Source organism: Fukomys damarensis, unplaced genomic scaffold (assembly GCF_012274545.1).
Source record: "Fukomys damarensis isolate Sample0158 unplaced genomic scaffold, DMR_v1.0_HiC HiC_scaffold_39, whole genome shotgun sequence".
Taxonomy (NCBI): Eukaryota; Metazoa; Chordata; class Mammalia; order Rodentia; family Bathyergidae; genus Fukomys; species Fukomys damarensis.
In genome coordinates, this window is record NW_022900951.1 from 36,279,852 (window position 1) to 36,303,954 (window position 24,103).

Here is a 24,103-nt window from a genome sequence, read left to right on the forward strand (position 1 = left end):
GGGAGGGAGAGAGGGAGAGGGAGAGAGAGAGAGAGAGAAATTAAGATTCAGGGCAGAGGGCAAAAATCAGTAATAAGCCAACTAGAAAACTCAATCTGCTAAAGCCAGATTCATCATATTAAGTATAGATATGTCTTTCCTAACTCATGAGTTGAAAGAATGCTTTGTCTGGCTAGTACATGTACAGACAGGTAAGCAGGCAGCAAAGCTTTCATCAGGGTAATGTCAGTATTGGAAGTCATGTTGGTTAGAGAAAACATTTATGTTACTTTTTTTTGCAGATGATTTATATTCATCTTAAAAATTATACAAGCCATGAAGACATTGACATAGAAAAGACTTTATGAACAAAACTTCAGTAGCATGGGAACTAGCACAAAGTATCAACAACTGGGATCTCATCTTCTTAGAAAGCTTCTGCCCTGCAAGAGATATGACCAACAGAGATAAGAGACAACCTACAATGTGGGAAAAATTTTTTATCAAAGGACTACTATCTAGAATATATTAAGAACTAAAAAAAAAATCAGACCAAATTCAAAAATGGGCATCTGAAATGAACACACATTTCTCAGACAACAAAGTAAAAGCAGCAAATAAATTTTCAACATCACCAATCATTTGAGAGATGCAAATGAAAACAACATTTGAGAATTCATCTTACTCCAGAAAGAATGGCTGCTATCAAGAAATCAACCAATAACAAATGCTGGTGGGGTTGTGGGGAGAAAGGAACCCTTCTCCACTGTTGTTGGGAGTGCAGACTGGTGCAACCACTGTGGAAATCAGTATGGAGACACCTCAGAAAACTAGGATTAGGGGTCCCATTTGACCCAGCTATTCCCCTGCTGGGTTTCTTCCCAAAAGAATGAGAAGAATCATACCACAGTGATATGTTCTCACCCATGTTTATAGCAGCACAGTGTGTAATAGCTAAATCTTGGAAACAGCCCGAATGCCCTTCAACTCGTGACTGGATAAAGAAAATGGTTTTTAAAAATTAAATGGAGTACTACTCAGCCATAAAGAACGAGAAACCAGACATTTATAGCTAAATGGATGCACGTTGAGCCCATACTCTTAAGTCAAATAAATAGGACACACATGTGTAAATACCGAATATTTCTCTGGTGTGAAAACCTGAAAGTGTAAATGAGGATCAAAATGTATAATAGATAATGTGAAATAGAGGAAAAAGGTCTGAAGGAGAAGGGGAAGGGGAAGTGGGAGGAGTTGGGGAAAGAAAAGAAGGGAAAGGAATAAATATGAGAAAATGAAAAAATGGAAACAAAGCCTTTGTAAATAGGGAGGGGTGGAGGGGTTGAAGGGAGGGCAGGGGAATGGGGAAAAAAACTAAGAACGAAGGGCTGGGAATTTAGCTCAGTTGGTTCTGCTGCCTGCCTAGCAAGTGCAAAGTCCCAAGTTCGACTCCCTATAACAAAAAAAGAACCAAGATATATCATGTAAAGTTCCAAATTCCCAATAACGAATGTCAACATACTGTATACCTAAAATGTAAGAATAAACTTAATGAAAAAATTATACAAGCCAATACTTACTTTTAATGTATTATGTATATGGAAGAATAAGCTCACAATCATAAAATAATATCCCCATTGAATTTTAAAAGTAAAACATTTAAATTATGTCACCAAGTAAGGTCATAGTTGATATTGAGTAAAATTTGCCATAGTAAAAGATTGCTGCCACAAAATAAAACTGAATCTCAAGTTCTAATTCATATGCAAACAGCAAAAAAGGGGGCGATTTACAGATTGTTTTAGAAAAAATTCAAAAAGAAAATGTAAAATAAAAAAATAGGAAAATCAAAATATGAATATTTTTCTTCAAATGTAATAGCTGTTAGTTTAATTACAACAGAAAAATAATGTGGTTCTTTTTTTTTTTTTGAGACAGGGTCTTACTAGGTAGTTGAGACTGATATGGAACTCACTATGTAGCCCAGGCTGGTCTCGAACTCACAGCAATCCTCCTGCCTCAGCCTCCCCAGTGCTGGGATTACAGGTATGCACTACCATGCCCGGCTAACAGAAAAATAATGTAAAAGGAAAGAAAATTTTTTTTTCTTTATATTGAGTTTTTTGGTACAATCTAGGTATACAATACAGTTACAGTCATTATTGGGATCCTGTACATTTACATAATAGGTCTTAATTCTCATTTTTCCCCTTGTCCCTGCCCTCCCTTCACCCCCTCCTCCCCTCCCCATTTACAAACACTTTATTTCCATTTTTTCAATTTCTCATATTTTTTTCCTCTCCCTTATTACCTTTCCCCCACCCTTCCCACTTTCCCTACACCTTTAGTCCTTGATTTCCTATTTCACATTATTAATTATCTAAGAAAACAATTTTTGTACCATAGTAAGGCCATGTGCAAGACAACTAACAACTTTAGAGTAGAGTGACCAGAAGTCTGGCTACCTTAACATGGACAAGGAGATAAATTTTAGGTTTGAGAAGTGGTTCTTCTGATGTTTTAATTACAAACCATAACATCTTCTACTTCATAATGAAACTCATGACATCCCAAAGTGTTTCGACCATCTTGTTTCTGGAAACAAGGAGGCATATTTACAAAAAATATCTTGCATTTTAGAGGTTATTTCTTAAAAAATTAGGGCACTGACTTTGTTTAGGTAATATATAAGGAATTTCTGCAGCTTTAAATGTTTCATATTTCATAGCTGCAATAAACAAAGAACTGTGTTTTTAAAAAATCATTCCTTCAAATGGGATAACTGAAAAAGGAATTAGTGGGCTATTCTTTTTTTTGGTACTGGGGATTGAATTCGGGACCTTATGCTTGCGAGGCAGGTGATAGCTAGCACCACTGAGCTAAATCGCAGGCCCTCGTGAGCTAATTTTTAATAATGACCTCTAAAGGTACAGATTAAAAATAGTTTTCAATCTGCCCTGATTTATTATTCCTAAAGTTTTTGTAAACATTTACAAATATATATATTTATATATCTTAAGTGTCAAGTGCTTCAATATTAAACCCTCACGTTACAATGATCAGAAAGCAAAGAAAAATCTAAGTAATCAAGAAACTAAGTGTGAAGTTATAAAAATACCAAGAATAACTCAAAATTTCATGTAATAAATATTGTAAACGTTCAAATATTTCCCGTGGTCTATCATATTTTTTTTGAAATATAAGGTTTTAAAACCTTCAGTAAAAAATGTCTAAGTTAGGTTTAGCATTTAAACGTGTGTGAATGTGTGTTGGCCTGTCTATGTATGCATGTATGTCTGTATCTCAGAATTATGGCTCCATATGGGACAGTATCCACCTATATTCTTACTTGGGAATGGCCAATGCGCTCACCTTTATAGGAAAACTCATCAGCATTACAAAAGTCTACTTTAAGGGCATGGGCTTTGGAAGAAGCAAGACCTGGTTTGAATCTCAGTGAGGCCACTCACCATGTAGGTGACTGCAAGCAACTTTCTTTTCCTTGATAAGGCAGTATTCTCTTATGTGGTTAATCAAATTACCTCACGTCCCAGTCATGAGCAAGTACTGTTATAGCCGACCCATCTCTGACACCAAGCCCCAATCTGCCCATTTACTATATCTATCTGCCTCCAAACCCGTATGATTTCTCACAACAGACTTCTAATTGGTCCCCCTCTTTTATCTTGTGTCGCCCTATAGTTCATACTCTACATGTCAGCCCCAGCAATCATGAGAGCACAGGTCGGATATTCTCCTGTTTGCAATTACCTAGTATAGTGGTGGTGAACCTATGGCACGTGTGCCATAGTGGGCTGTTTGTTATCACTGAAAGCTCTAAAATGTTTGCCATCATTGGTTATCATCCTACTGCAATCAAGAGAAAAATCTAGACTCTACCATGACCTACAGGACCCTTCTTGGTCTGGCCTTGGGAAAACTCTCAGTTCTTCTGTACCAAGTTCTCCCCTGTTTAGTGTTATTCCAGCCACAAAATGGCCTTACTTCTGCTCCTTGAACCCTACAAAGATTCTTCCTGCCTCTGGGTCTTTGCATTTCCCTAGACATTAGGAAGGCTGATTCTTTCATATAACAAGTCTCAGCTCATGTATTAACTCTTCCAAGGGGCTTTCCCCTGGTGATCTCCCATTTTATTATCATCTTTGCCCCATTATCTTTTTTCTTTATAGTTCTTACTTATGAAATTATCTTGTTAGTTCACTGTCTTTACCTCACCTACTCCCCCAACTCACCTCCACTAAAATGAAAGTGCTTGGCATAATGTACCTGGCACACAGTAGGCATTTACATATTTCATAAATGAATGAAACTGTTCTTTAAGCACCTGGATAGGTATTTAAAAATTGGAGGAATTACATTTATCATTTCTGAAAATGTTTACTAATAATTAATTTCTCTCTGACTTCAGAAATGCAAAATAAACAATGGCTTAGAGGGTAGGTAAGCTGAGACATAGAGCTGTGCGAGCTTAAATGATTTTGGGGAAAACCCCCCTTAACCTTACAAAAAGGTTTCTTTCCTGGGGAGTGTTAATGTCTTTTTTAAGCTTACTTCAAATCAGAAAGATTTACTGGACTGAAATGGTGCTATATTGTTCTCTGAAGTGAGCTGGGGTTACTAAGCATTTTATAGAATTACAGATCTATCAAAAATGTGTGCAAGGTTCCTTCTATGGAAAATACAATGTACCAAAGAATCAGTGGAGAGGCTGATTGCAAGCGAGCAAGCCCCTTTTCTACTGCGTGTTTTACTGAGAACTTACAATGTGTAAGTTCTATACTCCAATAGATGACAGACCCTATAGGGTAACTAATAATGCTTATTAGTTAACATTTACTAAGTATCACACATATATCAGGTACTACTAAGCACATTAGATAAGAAGAATGAATTATAATCGGGGAAAACGTGACCCACACATGTGAAACAGTGAACAAGATAATACTAAGAATAATTAACTCTTAATATTTGTGATTGCTCAGATTTGAAGACACTAAAAAGGCATACACTTTCTTTATTTTCCCGCTCTGTGAAACAGAGAATAACAATGATTAAATGAAACCATACATTCAATGAAAACAATGCTAAGTGGAGACAGATGGACACAACAGCTCTGCCCAGGTGCCATTCTCCAGGAAAGGGACATACTTCGGCAGGCCAGCATGCACTAGAATGTTACATGGGTCAATGAAAACAAGGGGAAGGGAGAAGAGAAGGTTCGATGTGGATTTTAGAGGAGTTAGGAGATATTTTGACAGCAGAGATGGGATTTGAACTGAGTTTTATTTATATAACTAAGTTTTAAAAATGTTCTCATTTACAGACATGGAACTGAATTTCTAATTCACTGGGTAGTCTTGCTATCATATGAATACAGTCAAATACTCTCAAGGGTTATACTTGAATTCTACATTATGCTTGGGTAGGAAAGAGGGAGGATGAATATGGTAACTGTTACTTTGAGGAAAAAAGATATTTCAGCGACTGGGTTACAGTTTTAAAAACACTGTGTTTTCCATGCATGTCAAAACTCAGAGGTAACTGAAATGATACGCATGCTGTACTACATGGTTACTATTATTTTAAAAATGTCAACTGTAATTGTAGTACTAGAAAGATGGCTTTTAAGTCAGATTTTCTTCCAAACGTAGTACCTGGATTTTCAACACTGTGTTCTCCACATATACAGATATGGCTAATGTTTTGAACATGTTATATTCAACATGTATTTCCATCTGTAATTGTGCTTTTGAATTGCAATTAAGTAGATAACCATGGACCTTTTCCCACAGAAAAGTATCTTATCTATTTTGGGGTGTAACTATTTAGCTGTACAAAAACCGGCTAAATATGGGTGTCATTCCCATTTTCCATAAGTAGGAATGAATGAAGAAAGTGAAAGAATTTCACATTGTCAAAAGAGAGATGTCTTTTAAATTATCACCTAGATTCAGAGAAGTGTTTATCACCTTAAATTGTCTCCAATTTTAGCTCTTTTGTGGTTCTGGTAACATAAGTAGCTTAAAGACTTAAAGATGACTGTCCTACAAGAAAGAAAATCCCTTGCCCGAAGACTACACAGTCCCCAAGGAGCCACTTCATAAGCAACGTCTTTACAATTGTGACACAAAGTGAACAAAAAGAACCTTAATGTATCTGGTATTACCTAGTATTATAATCTTAACAGCTGGATATTACAGTCAGGCACCCCAGCATGACATCTTGGTCAACAATGAACCTCACTGACAACGGTGATTCCATCAGGTTATAATGGGGTTGAACATTCCTATGCCCTTATGACTTCATGATGCATGCAGTACTTACATGTTTGTGCCGATGCAGGGGTTAATAAACCTACTGTGCTGGCAGTCAGATAAAAGCATAGTAATATAGTTATGCATAGTGTGTAACACTTGGTAACACATAACTACAGCATGTTGTTTATGCATTCAATTCATTATACGACACTTTGCATCATTATTTTAGAGTGTATTTTATCTTCTTCTAAAATATGGTAAAAATATGTATACCATGTCACCTGGCAGCATCTTTATACACACCATGTTAACGGTGCCTCTTAACTGCATAATTTTCACTTGTGCTTGATTTAATCTTGGGTTGTTTTGCTAGGAGCCTAGAAGTATACCATATAGTATATACCAGATTGTGTAGGTGTGCAGTAGTCTTTGTTTGGTAAGGATAGTCTATGGTTTTCTCAAAGTGATGGCATTGGCTAATGACACATTACTCAGAATGTATCCCCAGCATGAAGTGACATATAGCTGTACATGGCCAAAATGCATTTGATGAACTGGTGATATTATATGAGGGTTATTAAAAACTTCTTTTGAAAGTGAGGTTTTAGCTCTATGGAAATTTGTTACTTACCATGAAATGAGGTTGTGTTAAAATACGTTTTAGTTCCTTTGCATCATTATTCTCAGGGTAACATGAAATTTCTTCCAATACCTAAAAAACAAGTAAAATATAATAGTGCAAACATAATGCAAAATTTATACAGAATGGAATTCTTTTAGATTGAAAATTATGATTGAAGTTTTATGGCAATCAAAACAATTATTTAACGGATTCCTCATTTTTCAAGGTTTATTAACACATAAGAGAATATTGATGGTAAGAAAAATGAAACAAATTGTTGTAATAGTTTGCCCACATTACCCAACTGTAACTCAAAGGTAACTGAAAATTACAAAACAAAATGACAAGCCTGTAACACACATTTATTACAAGTTTAAGTAACTTAGTTAATGGGAAAATACCTTTCAAATTCACCACCAAAATTAGTTTGCACTAAAAGTCAATAATAGCTTTCTTTTATATTAACATAATTGCCATTCCTTTTAGAAAGATGACACAGGCTCAAATAAAAATAATTCAAAGAATACCGAATAGTTTCTCTGGTGTGAAAAACTATAATAGTACACAAGATCCTAATGGGATAATTAACAACGTGAAATAGGAAGAAAAGGGCTAAAGATGTAGGAAAAGTGGGAAGGGTAGGGGAAAGGGAATAAGGGAAAAGAAAAAAATATGAGAAAATGGAAAAATGGAAAAAAAATGAGACAAGACCTGTCATGTAAAGGTACAGGATCCCAGTAATGAATGTAACTGTACTGTATACCTAAAATGTACCAATAAACTCAATAAGAAGAAAAAATTAAAAAATAATTTAAAGAGGAATACTTATTAAAATAGTCAGTTAATTAAGAATACATTTACAGGGGTATGGGGAAAAATGAGAACCAAGATCTGTCATGTACGGGTACAAAATCCCAATGATGAATGTAACTGTACTGTATACTTAAAAAGTACCAATAAAATCAGTAAGATTAAAAAATACATTTAACTAATTTTTCTTGCAGCATGGTAGGATTAATGTTATCTTCATGTTCATCTCCCTGCATACAGAAAACCACACTTCCACCAAAGCCTCCTAGAATTAAACACTAAGGAGCCCAAGAATAAGGTAAAAAACACTCTTTTCTCCTTCCATTCAAATTTTATTCACTAGTTAATTGTTAATATTTTCTCACTGGTAAAAATGGTGTTTTTAATTAAAAATTTTCTTCAAAGGTTCTCCCTTCCCCCCAGGATGGAATTTACTTATTTAACTGGATTTGGGGACACGAACCCAAGGCACAGCCTCTGTTCTTCATTTCTAAGCAAACACCTCCTACAGTTCTAACCATAAATGGCTGCAGTAACATCGAGGATTTATACATTGTACTCAACTGACATCCAACTATGGTGCCAGTCAAAGACTGTTTCCGCAGCCCATTTGCTCATCAGTTGGAAACTGGATAAAGATGTGGTTTTCCTATAAAATGGAATACTACTCAGCCATAAAGAATGAGAAATTAGATTCATTCAGAGGAAAATGGATACATATTGAGGATATACTCCTAAGGGAAATAAATAAGTCACACATGTGTAAATACCGAATAGTTTCTCTGGTGTGAATAAACTATAATAGTATATAAGATCCTAATGAGATAATTGACAATGTGAAATAGGAAGAAAGGGGCTAAAGGTGTAGGGAAAGTGGGAAGGGTAGGGGAAGGGTAATAAGGGAAAAGAAAAAAATGTGACATAATGAAAAGATGGAAATAAAGTGTTTGTAGATGGGGAGGGGAGGAGGGGGTGAAGGGAGGGCAGGGACAAGGGGAAAAAAGAGAACCAAGACCTGTCATGTAAAGGTACAAGATCCCAATAATGAATGTAACTGCACTGTATACCTAAAATGTACTAATAAACTCAATGAGAAAAAAAAATGTTTCCGCACTGTTGCACGTCAAGAACATGAAGGTCTCCACCCAGTAGGACTCTCTTACCTCAACCTGCAATAACCTGAGGAAGGAATGTCGTGGGGTCACCTAGCCTGAGCCTTAGATTTCAGCTTCATACTTCTAATGTTCTATTCAACCATGGCCTCGGGGAAGAACAGACTCATGTGCATGGCACACACGCACACACACACACACACACACACACACACACACACACACATTCTACAGAGTTTCTTTCTTGTCCAAATGGCTGTTGATGAGTGCTGGCTATGCTGTGAATTCATACTGTTTAATGATGATGAACTAACTCTCCCTGGTGTATTTCAGGCATCTATTTCTGCACTGGGGAAATGAAAGGATGAAAACACAGACTCTGTGGCTGTTGCTACTGTTACAGAGATGTGGTGACCTAAGCACGGCTAGGTGGAGACCTTCAGCAGGTTCTCACTGTCCAGTGAAGCCAAAGATTTGTTCCCAGAGTGTTTCTGCTTCTTCCATGCTTCTTCTATCATGACAATCAGGTAGTGATTTGTGATTTCTGCCCATGACACCAAATTCCTTTCAATGAGTGTTTGGTGGGCGTGTAAAACAGATCGTCCTGTAGCTAATCCTGATCAAGTGCATAGCCTGGCAGCCACCGTAGCATCAGTCTAGTTCCTCAGTGAATTATATAGTATTTTTTAGTACAAGTCTTGGGCTTAAAATCTGATAGAGAAGAGATTATGTCTTTCATACTCTGTCACTTAATAATCTCACTTTATAGGAGATAAGTTTGCAAAAGGGAAATTCTTATTTGCATAAAGACATCAAAAAGTGACAAAAAGTAGGGTCTTAATGGCAGAATTGCTAATTCATTCTAATGTTATAATTGCAAAGAAAAATCATACAGTTTTTTAGAAATTATATTTATGCGGACCAAGTAGAAACATAGAAAATGCTTATTATATAACATGAGGTTATAAAAAGATACATTTTAGTTGCTACTATGTAAAATTTATATGCAAATGACTAGTGACCAGAAAAAGATATGTAAAAATGAAAGCTACTGTATTGGGGGTGATAGGATTATGGATAATTTTTATTTTCTAAATATTCTGTGATGTCATGTTTCTATAATATGTTTTCAGAAAAAGTTTGTGACAGATATAGCCATTTGTATTGCCAATATATAAAAACGACTTCGTTGAACTCATTACACTTAATTGCTATAGAAATCCAACTTAAAATAACAACATGGGTTGGGGATTTAGCTCAGTGGTGCTGCCACCTGCCTTGCAAGCGCAAGGTTCTAAGTTTGATCCCTAGTACCCCCCCGCAAAAAAAGGAAAACACAAGAAATCCAACTAACTTTTGAACAATACCACTTTGAAAAAAACAATTCAAATTTTCATAGCATATCTATTTCTACCAAATGCAGCAAAATAAATTACCTTAAAAAGAAAGAAATTAAATTGGTATGTTAATGTTTACATAGCAGAGGCACAACCAGAAATCTAGGCATATTTAGCTGAGATTTTTTTCTTTCTTGTATGTATATACAGTGGTAAAATCCAAAGCACAAAATCTGAGTATAATAAGTCAAACTGTGACTTCTGGGAAACTGCCTCTTAACATGCAGCAAAAATATCTTCAATAAAGATAATAAATATGATATTACCAAACTCTAAGAAAAATGTATCGCTTACCTCTTTGGCTCTCTGAACGGCATCACTCGGAGGATTCCTGATTTGTGGTGAAGACTTTGTGTTAATTTTGTCATACAGCTAAAAAGCAAAGAAGAAAATCCAATCAATAGTCATAATTCCTGGCTGTAATTCACAGCTTCACATGTATTATTTTCAGTGAAGAATATTTTCTCTCTTCCAAAGGCAGGCTGATGATTTTGGTGGAATCCTTTTGTTAATAATCTCTTAATCATTCAGTGAAACTTGTCAGAACGTGAACATCTTTCAATAAATGGACCAAAATTCTGTCAGTGTTGCAATTCCCTTGGCATTTTAAATTCGTCAATATTTCAGCAATCCCAATGTGTTCTCTCTCTGACAGAGGCAACATTCAATAATATGAATACAGAATAAAATGAAAGAATGCTTTCTGGCCAAGACATGTCTAAAAGAATTTTCACAGAAACCTAAATCTTGGGAAAGGGCAAACCCAACTTCTTCTAGAAAGGAATGTTCTCACAAAAGGTTTATGCTTGTTTTACTAGTACTGTTCATTAACAGAATCAGTGCTGGGCTCCTTCACTAGGAAGTCAAGTACATAAATTTTTTTCCTTTTGATTTTGCAACTTCAAGAAGGCAAGAAGACCCTGAAAAGAAATTAAATATATTTAAAGAATCCTAAAAACCTAAAAGGACCCAAAGTTTAACTTATTCAAGACAAATCTCTGTAGTATAGAAATACAATTAAAATATTAGTTTGTATCTCAAATAAAATGTTTCATAGGCAACAGTATGCTTTGAAAAGTAAAAAGTTAAAATTAACCCTGGCTAGGATGAAAGCTTCAATTTCCTAACTTCTCCAAAATAGGTGGAGGTTTTTTTTTTTTTTTTGGTTGATTTTGTTCTTTTCTCTCTCTATACACTAATGCTATTTGAGAGGTCAAATACTAACTGTAAACATTCCTCAGATTATAGTTAGATTTGTTTATACTGATGTAAGATAAATCTTTATGACTTGTAAATATTTGGTCCACTCCATACATAAAATATCTAACAAGAGCAATGTGAAGGTAGACCGGGATAAATTTTAAATGATGCCATCAATTAAGAAAGAATCTTTAAGGGTGGGGATTTAGCTCAGTAGTGCCATGCCTGTCTGGCAAGCACAAAGTCCTGAGTTCCATCCCCGGTGCCAAAAAAGAAGGAGGAGGAGGAGGCGGAGGAGGAGGAAGAGAAATGAAAGTGATTAGTTTCTCATCTGGGAAACTAGGCTAGTTTAAGCCTACAAAATGCTGTTGATATATAATAAAAATAGGAAAAAAACCAAAAACAAATACCCAAATCAAATGACAAAATATCCCTAAAAACCAAAACCAAACCAAACCAAAGCAACTCAACAAAAAACTAAGAAGAGCCAGGTGTAGTAGTGTACTCCTGTAATCCCAACACTTGAGAGGCTAGAGCAGGAGGATCACTGAATTTGAGGCCAGTCTGGGATATATAGTGAGTTCAAGGCCAGACTGAATTACATAGTGGGATCTTATCTCAAAAAATAAAACAAATCAAAACAAAATAAAAACGAAGGAAACATAAGTTTAAAAAAGAACACATTTAAAATACCCTGACAATTTTTTAAGAAGGGGCCTGGGGCACTTAGCCTGGCATGCCCAAGGCCCTGGGTTCCATCCCCAGCACTGCAAAAACAAAACAATTTGTTAAGAGATCTTATGTTGTGTTTTAATACAATAAAAACCATATCACTTAAAAAACATTTAGCTAGCTCTGACATGTCATAATATTAATGAACAAAGTTTAAAAATCTAAATGAATAACAAAAAGGTTTTTAAGAATTTCTGATCTGTTTTAAACCTGTTTACAGGCTTTATTAGTTGATGGCATTGTTACTTTAGAATGTCTAATTCTATCAAAAATTATGAGCTTTACCTTTTTCTTTACAAAGGACTATTAGTAATACTGCTTCTGACATTTGTAATTATAATAAGGATTAGTTTCCATTTATATATTTAATAAATACACATGTTTTTACTCAAAAAGCCACAAACATTTTACAACTGCCCAAATCGGAGACTTCTGATTTTTGACCTGATGTTACTATGCCCCTAGGTCTTTTACTAGTGTTCTTTTTTCCTCTTTCTCTCCCTCCCTCCCTTCATTCCTTCTTGAAAGATCAAATCCAGATAGAGTTGTGTCAAGGTGTGTGTGTGTGTGTGTGTGTGTGTGTGTGTGTGTGTGTGGGGTGGGGGGAGGCAAGCGAGAGGTGGTAGGGTTAGGAGAACAAAGTCAGGTTTCAGCTTATCTTTATTATCCTTTACTCCTCTTCTCCATCCCACCTGTATAAAGAATATGTCTACATAATGATGTAACTTTGAGATCTTATCTTTTGTCTTAGACTTTTAGCTCAAAGCTAAGGCCTACAGGAATTAAGTAGCACTAAGTCTACTGTGAAGTTGCCAGGCACACCTCCAGGGTTTGCTGAAAGGTGATCAAACTGGGCCTTCTACACTCACCCTAAGGCCTCATTCTACTTATAGAGACAGAAACCTGGACTTTGTAGAAATTCCAAGACTGAAGAGAGCCAGTATTTGATTTTCCTTTCTCCTTCTTCTAGAGAAAGAGAGAGAATTGTATGCTCCCTTGTGTAAGATGAAGAAGATATCAGCAAGAAAAGCTCACTGCCCCATTTTCTGGAGGGGATGCTGAGTTGCGGCAACCTACAGGCCCACCTTGGTACACGAAGAAGGGTCTTTGTGTGTAAGAGTCTATAGGTTGGCCAACATGTGGTAAAGTGAAGAGACCAGTCCCTGTCATTTTTGTAGCTGGAGGTCACCTGGGACAGGCTATACTTTTAGTGTATGTTGGGCCAAGAAGGTGTGTGTTTCCCATGAGTCAAGGAGATGCCTCGGAAGGTAGCCTGGCTGGAGCCATCTTGATTGGACCCTGCCAGGGAGCTGTAGGGTAACACATGGGGACAGGAGCCAAGAGGGTGCTGCTGAGGTCAGCTGCAGAATACACCAACAATGTCAAAGCCATGCATTTGCAACCCAGGATAGCACCAACACTGAGATGCCTGCCACACTAAGTGGGAGGTTACCTGGAGCAGCCTACGGCCAAGAGGGTACTGGCTGCCTGAAGTTTATGATTACAGAATGAGAAGTAGAAGTGCTTCTTTCTCTTTTCACGACTAGACTTTTGAGGTCTCTGACATTAAGTAGTGGTATCTCACATGGGCCTGAGGACACAGTAGATGTTTCATAAATGTTTTCTCAAAAAATAAATGAATATTTGAATTGGCACATATAATTATAAATAGATATTTGTAAAAAATTCAGGGTAACAAAAATAAACAGCAGGAATACTTATTTTAGCTTGTTTCTTTGGGAACCACATATCATTTTCTTTGGACCTGCAGTAAAAAAATTTCCTGAGTTAAGAAATATATTTTGATAATACTTATTCATTTTTGTGTTTTTAAAGCCTGACTTATTTCATGAAATTCTTGAAGGCAGGAGAGACCTTAGCTATCGACACCATTTAACTCTTTCATTTTTTTATTGCTATTTATTTGCGACAGGGTCTCACTATGTAGCCCACGTTAGCCTCTGACTCGTAGGCTTCCTGTCTCAGACCCCTTAGTGCTAAGATTCCAGGCATGTGCCACCATGCCTGGCCACCTCCTCCATTTTAAAGATGAAGCTATGGTTTGTGTAAGACCTCCAAGAGCCTGTGTGTGGTGCTATTGGGAAGGGGAACCTTTAGGAAGTAAGGCCAAGCAGAAGGAAGACAGGTCTCTAGGGTCACGCCCTTGATGGGATATTGGAACCTCAGCCCCTTTCTCTCTTTCTTTGATTCCTGGCTGCTATGATGTGAGCAGTTTCTACCAAGTGCTCCTGCCATGATGTACAATCTTGCCAAAGGCCCCAAAGCAATGAAGTCAATGGACCATGGACAGAAACATCCTAAACTAAGCCAAAATAAACCTTCCCTTTTAATAAGTTGACTATCTCAGTGACAGAGAGCTCATAATAGAGGAGAAAGCAGAAGTACTGTGCCAAGGGCCAAACAGGTAGAGCAGCCAGGACAAGTCCTTGGCCTGCTGATGTCTTATCTTTTCTCTCATATCAGATGTTCTGGTCTGTGTCTAGATGTCCCCCCAAAGCCTCATGGGGTCATTTTGGAGGTGGCTGAATCTATAGCGTGTGACTGATTCATGGTGCAATGCTAGGCCTAAGGGCACTAGGATTAAGGGTGAGTGCTACATGCCTTAAGTAGTCTGAATAAGAGAAAAGGGGCAGGGGGATGCTGTTAAAGTCCCTTGTTGCTTTTGTTACTGTCTGGCTGCCATGAACTATTTCTCCTCTGCAAGGCCTGTCTGCCATGCTACCCTGCCTTGGAGCCAGCCAATTATGGACTGAAACCTCTACGAACTGTAAGCTAAATAAAAATTTCCCTTCTTAACTTTGGGTGTTGGATGTGTTGTCTCAGCAAGGAGAGAAAAGTAACATGACATCATGTCTCCTTAGCTTGTATTAGAATACAGTAAAACACAATGTCTGTGATAGGGAGATACTTTCAACAATATTTCAGGAGAAAAATTGTAGGAAATATTATTTATAGGCTGCAGAAAAAATATGATTTGGTATAATAGATATTGGGAAATGGGAAGAAAGTGTCAAATGGGAAGGGGAACAAGGGAGAAAGGAGGGAGAAAGGAAGGAAGGGACAAGAAAATAAAAGTGAAAATAGATGGAAAAAATGATAAAAATAGTTTTTGCACATAGGGAGGGGAGGGGGCTCCAGGGGAGTGGGGAGTGGGATGAGATTAAATTAAATTTAAAAAAAGAAAAAATATGGTTTGAAAGCTAACAGTCAAACAGTTGCAAACTTTGCCACGTTAAAGAATGTTATGATCTTAATCTCATCCTGCCCGGATAGTAACTGCTCTAGGCTTTTAGTCCATATGGTCTGTCACAAGCACTCAATCCTGCTGTGCTGTACAAAAGCAGGCAATAACGATCCATAAATGAATGGACATGGCTGTGTTTCAATAAAACTTTATTTACGGAAACGTGTGGTTGGCTAGATTTGGCTTGAGAGTGGTAGTTTCCAACCTCTGTTCTAGAAGCTTAAATTCAAGGTGAATTAGAATGTCAAGATATTTTCCCTTTTGCAATTTACGCTCCTTAAATCTGAAGATAAGGAAGCATATTTGTAAAGGTGTGGTGTGGAGGGGCAGGGAGGGAAGGAAGAACATTAATAAATTATCCTAAGGGAAAACAAAGGATACAGAAATCTATGGCTGTTTGTTTCCTTGTTCTAAAAAATTAGTTACCCAAGTTCAGCACTTTTTATTAAAAAAAAAAACCCATACACAGCACCAAGACAAAAACAAGGAAATGTGAACAGCTGTATGGGGAACAGACTGCCTCACACTGCCTCACTCGCAGACAGGCCCGCTCTCTGCCAGTCTTTGGCCCTGGGTCAGATGACTATATACAGCTACAAGGACATGCTGCGCCTTTCTGCCTCAATGAGTGGTGGCACAGTGCCTATAGGAGGCCACGTTCAACACTCCAGATGGGCTATTTCAACAGAGCAGCATAAAATTGGTGGTAACATTAAATTCAAGTTTCCTGGGATTGTACTTTCAAACATAAATATGAAATCAATTAATACGTCATTATTTACATTCAATGCACTAAATCAAGTTTCTCTCTTTCTTTTATGTTGGAGGGTCTTTTTTATTTTGAGGAAGAGTCTCCTTGTGTAGTTCAGGCTAGTCTGGAATTTACTATGTACCCCAGGCTGGCCTTGAACTAGCAGCAATCCTCTTGACTCAACATCCCAAGTGCTGGGATTACAGGCATGTGCCACCATGCCTGGGTTCAAGTTTCATTTTTAACCATACTGCATTATGTCTCATCTCTTCTGACTTCTTAGTCCTCAGCTAGAAACTTTTGTTTTGCTTGTAGTTTATGTGCAATACTTTCAAAACCACCATTTGACCCAGCCATCCCTCTGCTGGGTATCTTTCCAAATGTACTAAAAGAATCATATCACAGAGAAGTATGCACACCCATGTTTATAGCGGCACAGTTTGTAATAGCTAAAACTTGGAAACAGCCTATTTGCCCATCCGTTGGAAACTGGATAAAGAAGATGTGGTTTTTCTATAAAATGAAATATTACTCAGCCATAAAGAATGAGAAAATAGTTTCATTCATAGGAAAATGGATACATATTGAGGATATACTCCTAAGTGAAATAAATAAGGCACACATGTGTAAATATCGAATAGTTTCTCTGGTGTGAATAATCTGCAATAATACGTAAGATCCTAATAAGATTACTGACATTTAGAAATGGGAAGAAAGGAGCTAAAGGTGTAGGGAAGGTGGGATGGGTAGGGGAAGGGTAAAAAGGGAAAAGAAAAAAATGTGAGAGAATGAAAAGATGGAAATAAAGTGGTTGTAGATGGGGAGGGAAGGAGGGGGTGAAGGGAGGGCAGGGACAAAGGGAAAAAATGAGAACCAAGACCTGTCATGTAGAGGTACAAGATCCCAACAATGAATGTAACTGTACTGTATCCCTAAAATGTACCAATAAACTCAATTAAAGCTGAAAAAAAATACTTATCAAAACCAATATTTAAAATAGAATGGATGGCTACACATGGTGGTGGTTACCTATAATCCTGGTACTCTGCGAAGTGCTGAGGCAGGAGGATCACAAGTTTGAGCCCAACTTGGGCAAGTCAGTGACTTAGTCAGACCTTGTCTCATGTTAAAGAATAAAAAAGGTGGTCTTTCTTTGCTTGCTCGGCTACCTCTGTCTGCCACGGACTGTTTCTTCTCTGCAATACTTGTCTGCCATGCCAGCCTGCCTTGGAGCCAGCTGACTATGGACTGGAACCATACAAATTGTGAACCCAATAAACCTTTCCTCCCTTAAAAAAAACCAAAATGGGTGGTGGGGGGAGAGGGATAAGGAAGAGGAGGAGGAGGAAGAGGAGGAGGAAAAGGAGGAGGAGGAGGAGGAGGAAGAGAAGTGGTAAGTAGCTATAAAATAACCAACTGTCCCTGGGCTGTGTCTCATTAACGTTTTTGCACAGAGAAAACTGAACTCCAAGAATTGGAATATATATCAGTTGAGACAAGAGTGTAACTTTCGTAACTCCACTGCAGCTGAACTGGCTTGGAAAGCTGCAGGAAACACTGAAGCTTATTAGTGACCACTTTACAGATACTCAAGCAGCTTCCTGTTGGCGAAGAATTAAAGTTTGCAAGAAGTATTTAACTGTAAAATATGTAATGAAATGTGTCACGATTCTAACAAAACAAATAACAGTACACATAGGATTGCACTGTGCAACAATGCTAAGACTTGAAGTAACTTCCCCTGGAAACAGACCGTCTCATAGGAACTTTTGTCCAGTCTCTAAAAAGAAGCTGTGTAAACAGGAACAAAGTTACAAGGTCACATCTTTTCAGGGAACTACAAAATCAGTCTTGAATATGCGACAGTGTTTTTTCATGTACACATAAAATCCTGCAAAATGTTAGGGGAAGGCGATTTAATACTAAAACACGGAACTGATAACTACTGCTCTAGAGCTGATTTATTTAAAGTTGGACACTAGAGAAAACCTTCCGAGATGTAAAAATTTATTTTTCCTATTCAAGTCTACATACAAAATTCTTTTTTGGTAAGGAATATGAAAATGAGAAGCCAGAAATGGTGACACATGCCTGTAGGTACTCTCAGCTCCTTGGGAGGTTGACACAAGAGGACCAGTTGGGCTCAGGAGTTTGTGACCAGCCTGGGCAACGTAATGACACTGTATCTTTTAAAAATGAAAACAGGAAAATAAAGGAAGAAAAAAAGAGAAAATTCTCTTTCAAAGATCTCTGGCATCATCCAACATGACAGAGTCCAAAGATAACATGATGGCAACACATTAGAAAATCTACAATGAAATTCTCAAAAAATTAGGGAACTTCAATTAAATTCTGGGAAGAAATTATATAGCCAGTACCTCTTACAAATTGAAGAATGAATGCACATCATCATGATATTATGAATTACAAAAACAAAACTCACCCAGGCCATATTTCTTTTGTGGACCAAAAGAATGTCTATCAGCACCAGAAATTGTTTTTGCTAAAAGTTTATATTCCATGAAACTTCTAAATCAACTTTTAAATAGCTGATGAAAGCACTCAAACATTAATTGTGCAGATCACAAATGCGTGGAGATATTGCATCCTGTCCATTTGGAGGGTGTACTTTCATAGTAGAATATTATTGAAACAAGCTGTGCTGTGTGCTAACTTGCCCTTCAAATGTTCAGAAAACATGCAAGCAGCCACATTTTATAAATCTTAAGCTAAGCTTGCTTATCATTTAAAGGATTTTGTCAAATCTACAAATCTAGTGACCAAAATAAAGCAACAGGTGCTCCAGCTTATATTGGATAACGCTTGTGGCAAACAGACACAAAATGGACTGTACACTGTCCTCAGTGGGGCTGGGGATTTGGCTCAGTGGAACCACCACCTGCTTCACAAGAGCAAGGGCCTGAGTTTGATCCCCGATACAAAAAATAAAACACAAAAAACAAAAAAAAACACAAAAGAAGGAGGAGGAGGAAGAGGAGGAGGAGGAGAGGAGGAGAAGGAGAAAGAAAGGAGGAGGAGGAGGAAGAAGAAGAAGAAGAAGAAGAAGAAGAAGAAGAAGAAGAAGAAGAAGAAGAAGAAGAAGAAGAAGAAGAAGAAGAAGAAGAAGGAGAAGAAGAAGGAGAAGAAGGAGAAAGAAGCAGCAGCAGCAGCAGCAGCAGCATTGTCCTCAGTGGTGGGACGTAGTGAAATGTTAGTTTAAGTCATGTTTTAGTAAAACCATGATGGCAAAAACTGTATATCCATCCTTCCTTAAAGTTGTAAAAAGAGCTGGGAGTGGTGGTGCACGCCCATAATCCCACCACTTGGGAGGCTGAGGCAGGAGGATCACTGTGAGTTTGAGACCAGCCTGGGCTACACAGTGAGTTCCAGGTCAGTCTCAACTACATAGTGAGACCCTGTCTCATCCCCCCCCGCAAAGTTGTAAAAAGAGGCCCAGCTGGCCTAGTAATATGCTACCTTAAATCCATTATTAAAGTTTCTTTTTCTGACAGCAAATAAGATAAATGAAAGTTCAGTGCATCTGGCTACTTCAAGATTTCCTGAAAGAGTTGCAAAATATTTTGGATTCTGACAGCAGGAGTAGCTGTAAGAAAGCCTCTGATTGGTTTAAGTTTCATTTGTCTCTATATAATGTTTTGTTTTAACAATTAGCACATTGTACTTACAGAGATTTCTTTTTAAATTCAAGAAACTAAGACTTGGTTGACCTCCTAGTTAAATCTAAAAAGACTGTCCCTTTGTTGGCTTAACAATATAGGCCAGTGTGGTGGTTTTCTTGTCAGTTGGCAGTCTTTCTGAGAAACTAAAAAACTGGCCTCAGATGACCTAACTTGATTGTTCTCTACATCTTTTTTAGTTAGTAAATAACTATAAAATTAAGTCCTATAAGAGACAAATCACATTGCTTATTCTGGAGCAAGCAAAAAAAAAAAATGCAGGAGTGAAAACAACCAGTAAGATGATCTGACATAGACAGATACAATTTTGTTTCCTTCTGAGATAACAGCACTTTTTAATACCAGATACAAGTTTGCCCAACTGTAGAAAATTTTCCTATGGTATGCATTTTTTTTAAAATTAATTTTACTGGTACATTTTAGGTATACAAGATAATGACATTCATTATTGGAAATTTGCACCTTTATATAATCCATCTTGGTTCTTATTTTTTCCCCATTCCCCTGCCCTCCCTTCAACCCCTCCACCCCTCCCTATCTACAAAGACTTTGTTTTCATTTTCTCATATTAATTCCATTCCCATCTTTCTTTTCCCCTACCCCTCCCACTTCCCCTTTGCAACTTTTCCTCCTATTTCACATTATCTATTATACCTTTTAGTCCTTATTTATACTTTTAGCTTCTCACATTAGAGAAACTATTTGGTATTTACACATGTGTGTCCTATTTATTTCACTTAAGAGTATAGCCTCAATGTGTATCTATTTAACCATAAATGTCTCTAATTTCTCATTTTTTATGGCTGAGTAGTACGTCATTAAAAAAAAAAAACAAACCACTTTCTTTATCCAGTCACCAGTTGGTGGTCAACTGGGCTGCTTCCAAGTTTTATTTTTGTTTTTTTGGTACTGGGGATCAAACTTGGGTCTTTGTGCTTACAAGGCAGGTGGCAGCACCACTGAGCTAAATCCCTGGCCCCCAAGTTTTAGCTATTACAAATTGTGCTGCTATGAACATGAATGCACATATATCACTGTGCTATGATCTTTTTTTTTGGTATTGGGGATTGAACTTAGGACCTTGTGCTTGTGAGGCAGGTGCAGTGCCACTGAGCTAAATCCCTAGCCCTGTGTTCTTTTAAAAATTTTATTTTATTTATTTTTCCTTTTTTAATTAAAAAAGTTTTAAAAACTAATTTTCTAGCCCTGTTCTTCTTAAGCATCTATAATTATAGGTAAATGATACTTATACTAAATGAATATCTGTTAATTTGCTGCTTTAAAAGACAGGATTTATGTTAGGTGTGTTATATATTATTTTATCTAATCACTTTTGCCTTTGACACAGGTTAAACACCAAGTACTTGTATGAATAGTTGTAGCAAACACATTGCTTCTCAGCCTTTTGGCTAAGATCAAGTGTAGTTGTAGCAAAGACGAATTTCTGTATTAAAAAGAATAACACAAAGTCTGGCAGAAGTGGTTTTATGTGATAATGTGTGAAGGGCCACAGGGAATAGAAAGCAGCTATGTCCTTGGGTTGCAATGGTTTTTGAGCATATCACATTCCTTTCCTTGAGAATGACATAACGAAGAATCAGCACTTGTACTTTAAGACCTTTTGAAAATTTCCTTGCCTTCTGGAAAAGTTGACTATGGTGTCCTAAAAAGAGAATGGCACTATGGGTAACACTGGTACCAGCTGATTCATGACTCTTGGTATTCTAGAATAAATTCCAAACCTTGCTTTAAGAAGTAATTCATCTGACCAAATATAGGAACTGGAGGGACTTCACAGTCAGTAATTCATTCAGAGAAAAAGCACACAGGACATAGGAGCTAACTTTGAACCTAGAAAGAGCAGTTGTGTGGAAAGGGAACCAATGTAGAGTTCCCACTCTCTACTATGAAACAGTCTTATACTGAGAATTTTGCTTTCCTTATTATGTAATTATTAACCACAAAACATGGACAGTGAGTGAATACACAACAAAATGTGGTAGCCACACAATGAAATATTACTCAGCTTTAAAAAGGCAGGAATTCTGATACATGTTGCAATATGGATGTATCTTGTCGATGTTATGCTAAGTGAAAGAAACTAGTCATGAAAGGACAAATATTACATGAGGTTCCCAGAACAGTATCATTGACAGAGACATCAAGTACAATGGTAGTTGCCAGGTGCTGAGGAGAGGGTAGGGCATGGGGATTTATTATTAATGGAGATTCAGTTGGGAAAGATGAAGGAATTTTGGAGATAAATGGTGCTGATTGATTGGGCAATAATGTGAATGTACTTAACACCATTGAAGTGCACACTGAAAAATTTCTGAAATGGTAAGTTTTATGTTGGATATATATTATCACCACAGAAAAACCAAAACATTGATATTATATCAAACAGAATTTACCAAAAAGCTGTGAATTTTGGGAAATGGAAAACATGTACCTGAATGTAGAGGGAATGAACTAAAACATACTGCTCTGAGAAGTTCTTCTCCTTAATTGAAAAGATACATAAAATTAGGTAATTCATCCTGTTTTCATACAAAAAAGACAATCTGGGCTTCTTCTATGGGGCATAACTACACACTGGTTAATAAAATAGTTTTGAAAGAAAAAAAATCCCCACTTGAGTTTTTTTGTTTTTCAGTACTGAGGATTCAACTGAGGGAGTGAACTGAGCTATGTTCCTGGGCCATTTTTACATTTTATTTTGAGACACAGTCTTGCTAAGTTGCCTAGGCTGACTTCAAACTTGCAATCCTCCTGTCTTACCTTCTCCAGAAGCTGGGATTACAGGTGCCTGCCACCACATCCAGAAAGTTTATTATTTTAAAGTTAGTAGAGTTGACGATACATTCTTAGTCATAAAACTCAATTTTAATTTAGTATAAAGGCCCTACGAAATCTGCCATGCTGATCTCCTCAATGGGCTCTCGGCACTGCAGACAGCAGGCAGTGTGGCTTTCCTGTATCGGTCTTAGGACAGATGGGCAATGCCATGAGGCACTGCAACTGCGGTCACCATGTGAGCAATGAATTACAAGTGATGTTATGTATTATGTGATCCACAGCACGCCAAAGGATCTTCCAATACTGCTTTATCTTTGTTGTGGTTTAGATCTAAAATGTCTGCCAAATATTCACGTGTGTGGAAGGTGAGTGGATCACGGGGGAATTTAGTAGCCGAACGTGCTGTCAGGTGGTATAACCTAGAAGGGTGAATTCTTATCCCCAGCTCCTCTCTTCTCTCTCTGCTTTCTGGATGCCACGGAGTAAATAGCGTTTCTGCACCATGCCCTTCTACTGTGTCATTCTGCTTGGGGCCAGCAGACCATGGACTGAGTCCTCTGAAAACTGTGAGCTAAAATAAATCTCTTCTCCTTTAAGTTATGGGTGTCAGGTATTTAGTCCTAGTGACAGGAAAGCTGACTGATATAATTTTAAAATACTGCAAAAAGGTTAAAATAGGTTTTAAAAATATATTTCTTTCAATAGATATACAATAAATAGAAATATATATATTTCTTTTTTTTGTACCAGGGGATCAAACTCAGGTCCTTGCTCTTGCAAAGCGGTGGAACCACTGAGCTAAATCCCCAGCCCCTAAAAATATATTCCTTCTTCTCATTTTTTACTTTAAACATTTTTTTGGGGGGGGTATCGGGGATTGAACTTGGGTCCTTGCACTTGCAAGGCAGGCCACTGAACTGCTGAGCTAAATCCCCGGCCCCTCATTTTTTACTTTAAAAGGCTTTGTTGAAGTATCATTTAAAAATCACCTAATTTGAAGTGTTATGAGTATATAGTTTGATGACTTGTTGTTAAATTTATACTTTTGTACAACCATTATCTCAATCTAGTTTCAGAACATTTAAATTTCCTCATATTGCTTTGTGTATTGTCTCAGAACTCTATCTAAACAAAGGTAATAAAAACTTATTTTTATATTTTCTTTTAAAATGTTTATAGTTTCAAGCTCTTAACAATGGAAGTCTGAGCATTTTGAGGCAATTTTCGTATATGGTGTGAGGAAAGGGACTAAGCTCACTTCTTTGCAAATGGATATCCAATTGCTCCAATTACCTTTTTAAAAAAGACTATTAATTTCCCATTTAATCGCCTTGGCATCTTTGTTGAGAAATAACCGTAAATGTGAGAATTTATTTCCTGACTGTCTTCCATTCCACTGATCTATCCTTACACCAGTACCATGCCACATTAGTGCAGCTTTATAGAAGTTTTAAAAATCA

At 37.2% G+C, this 24,103-nt stretch overlaps 1 protein-coding gene across 3 annotated transcripts in view; it reads right to left on the minus strand.

The window, feature by feature from the left end:
• The window catches only part of Cask (calcium/calmodulin dependent serine protein kinase), a 290,329-nt gene that overhangs the window by 53,026 nt on the left and 213,200 nt on the right, over positions 1-24,103 (minus strand). For all 3 annotated transcript variants that reach the window (XM_010610602.2, XM_010610601.2, XM_010610600.2), the window contains exons 12-13: positions 10,493-10,570; positions 6,889-6,969 (exon numbers count right to left, since the gene is read on the minus strand). In XM_010610602.2, the coding sequence (XP_010608904.1) occupies positions 6,889-6,969; positions 10,493-10,570 (159 nt within the window). The remainder of the gene's footprint in view (positions 1-6,888; positions 6,970-10,492; positions 10,571-24,103) is intronic.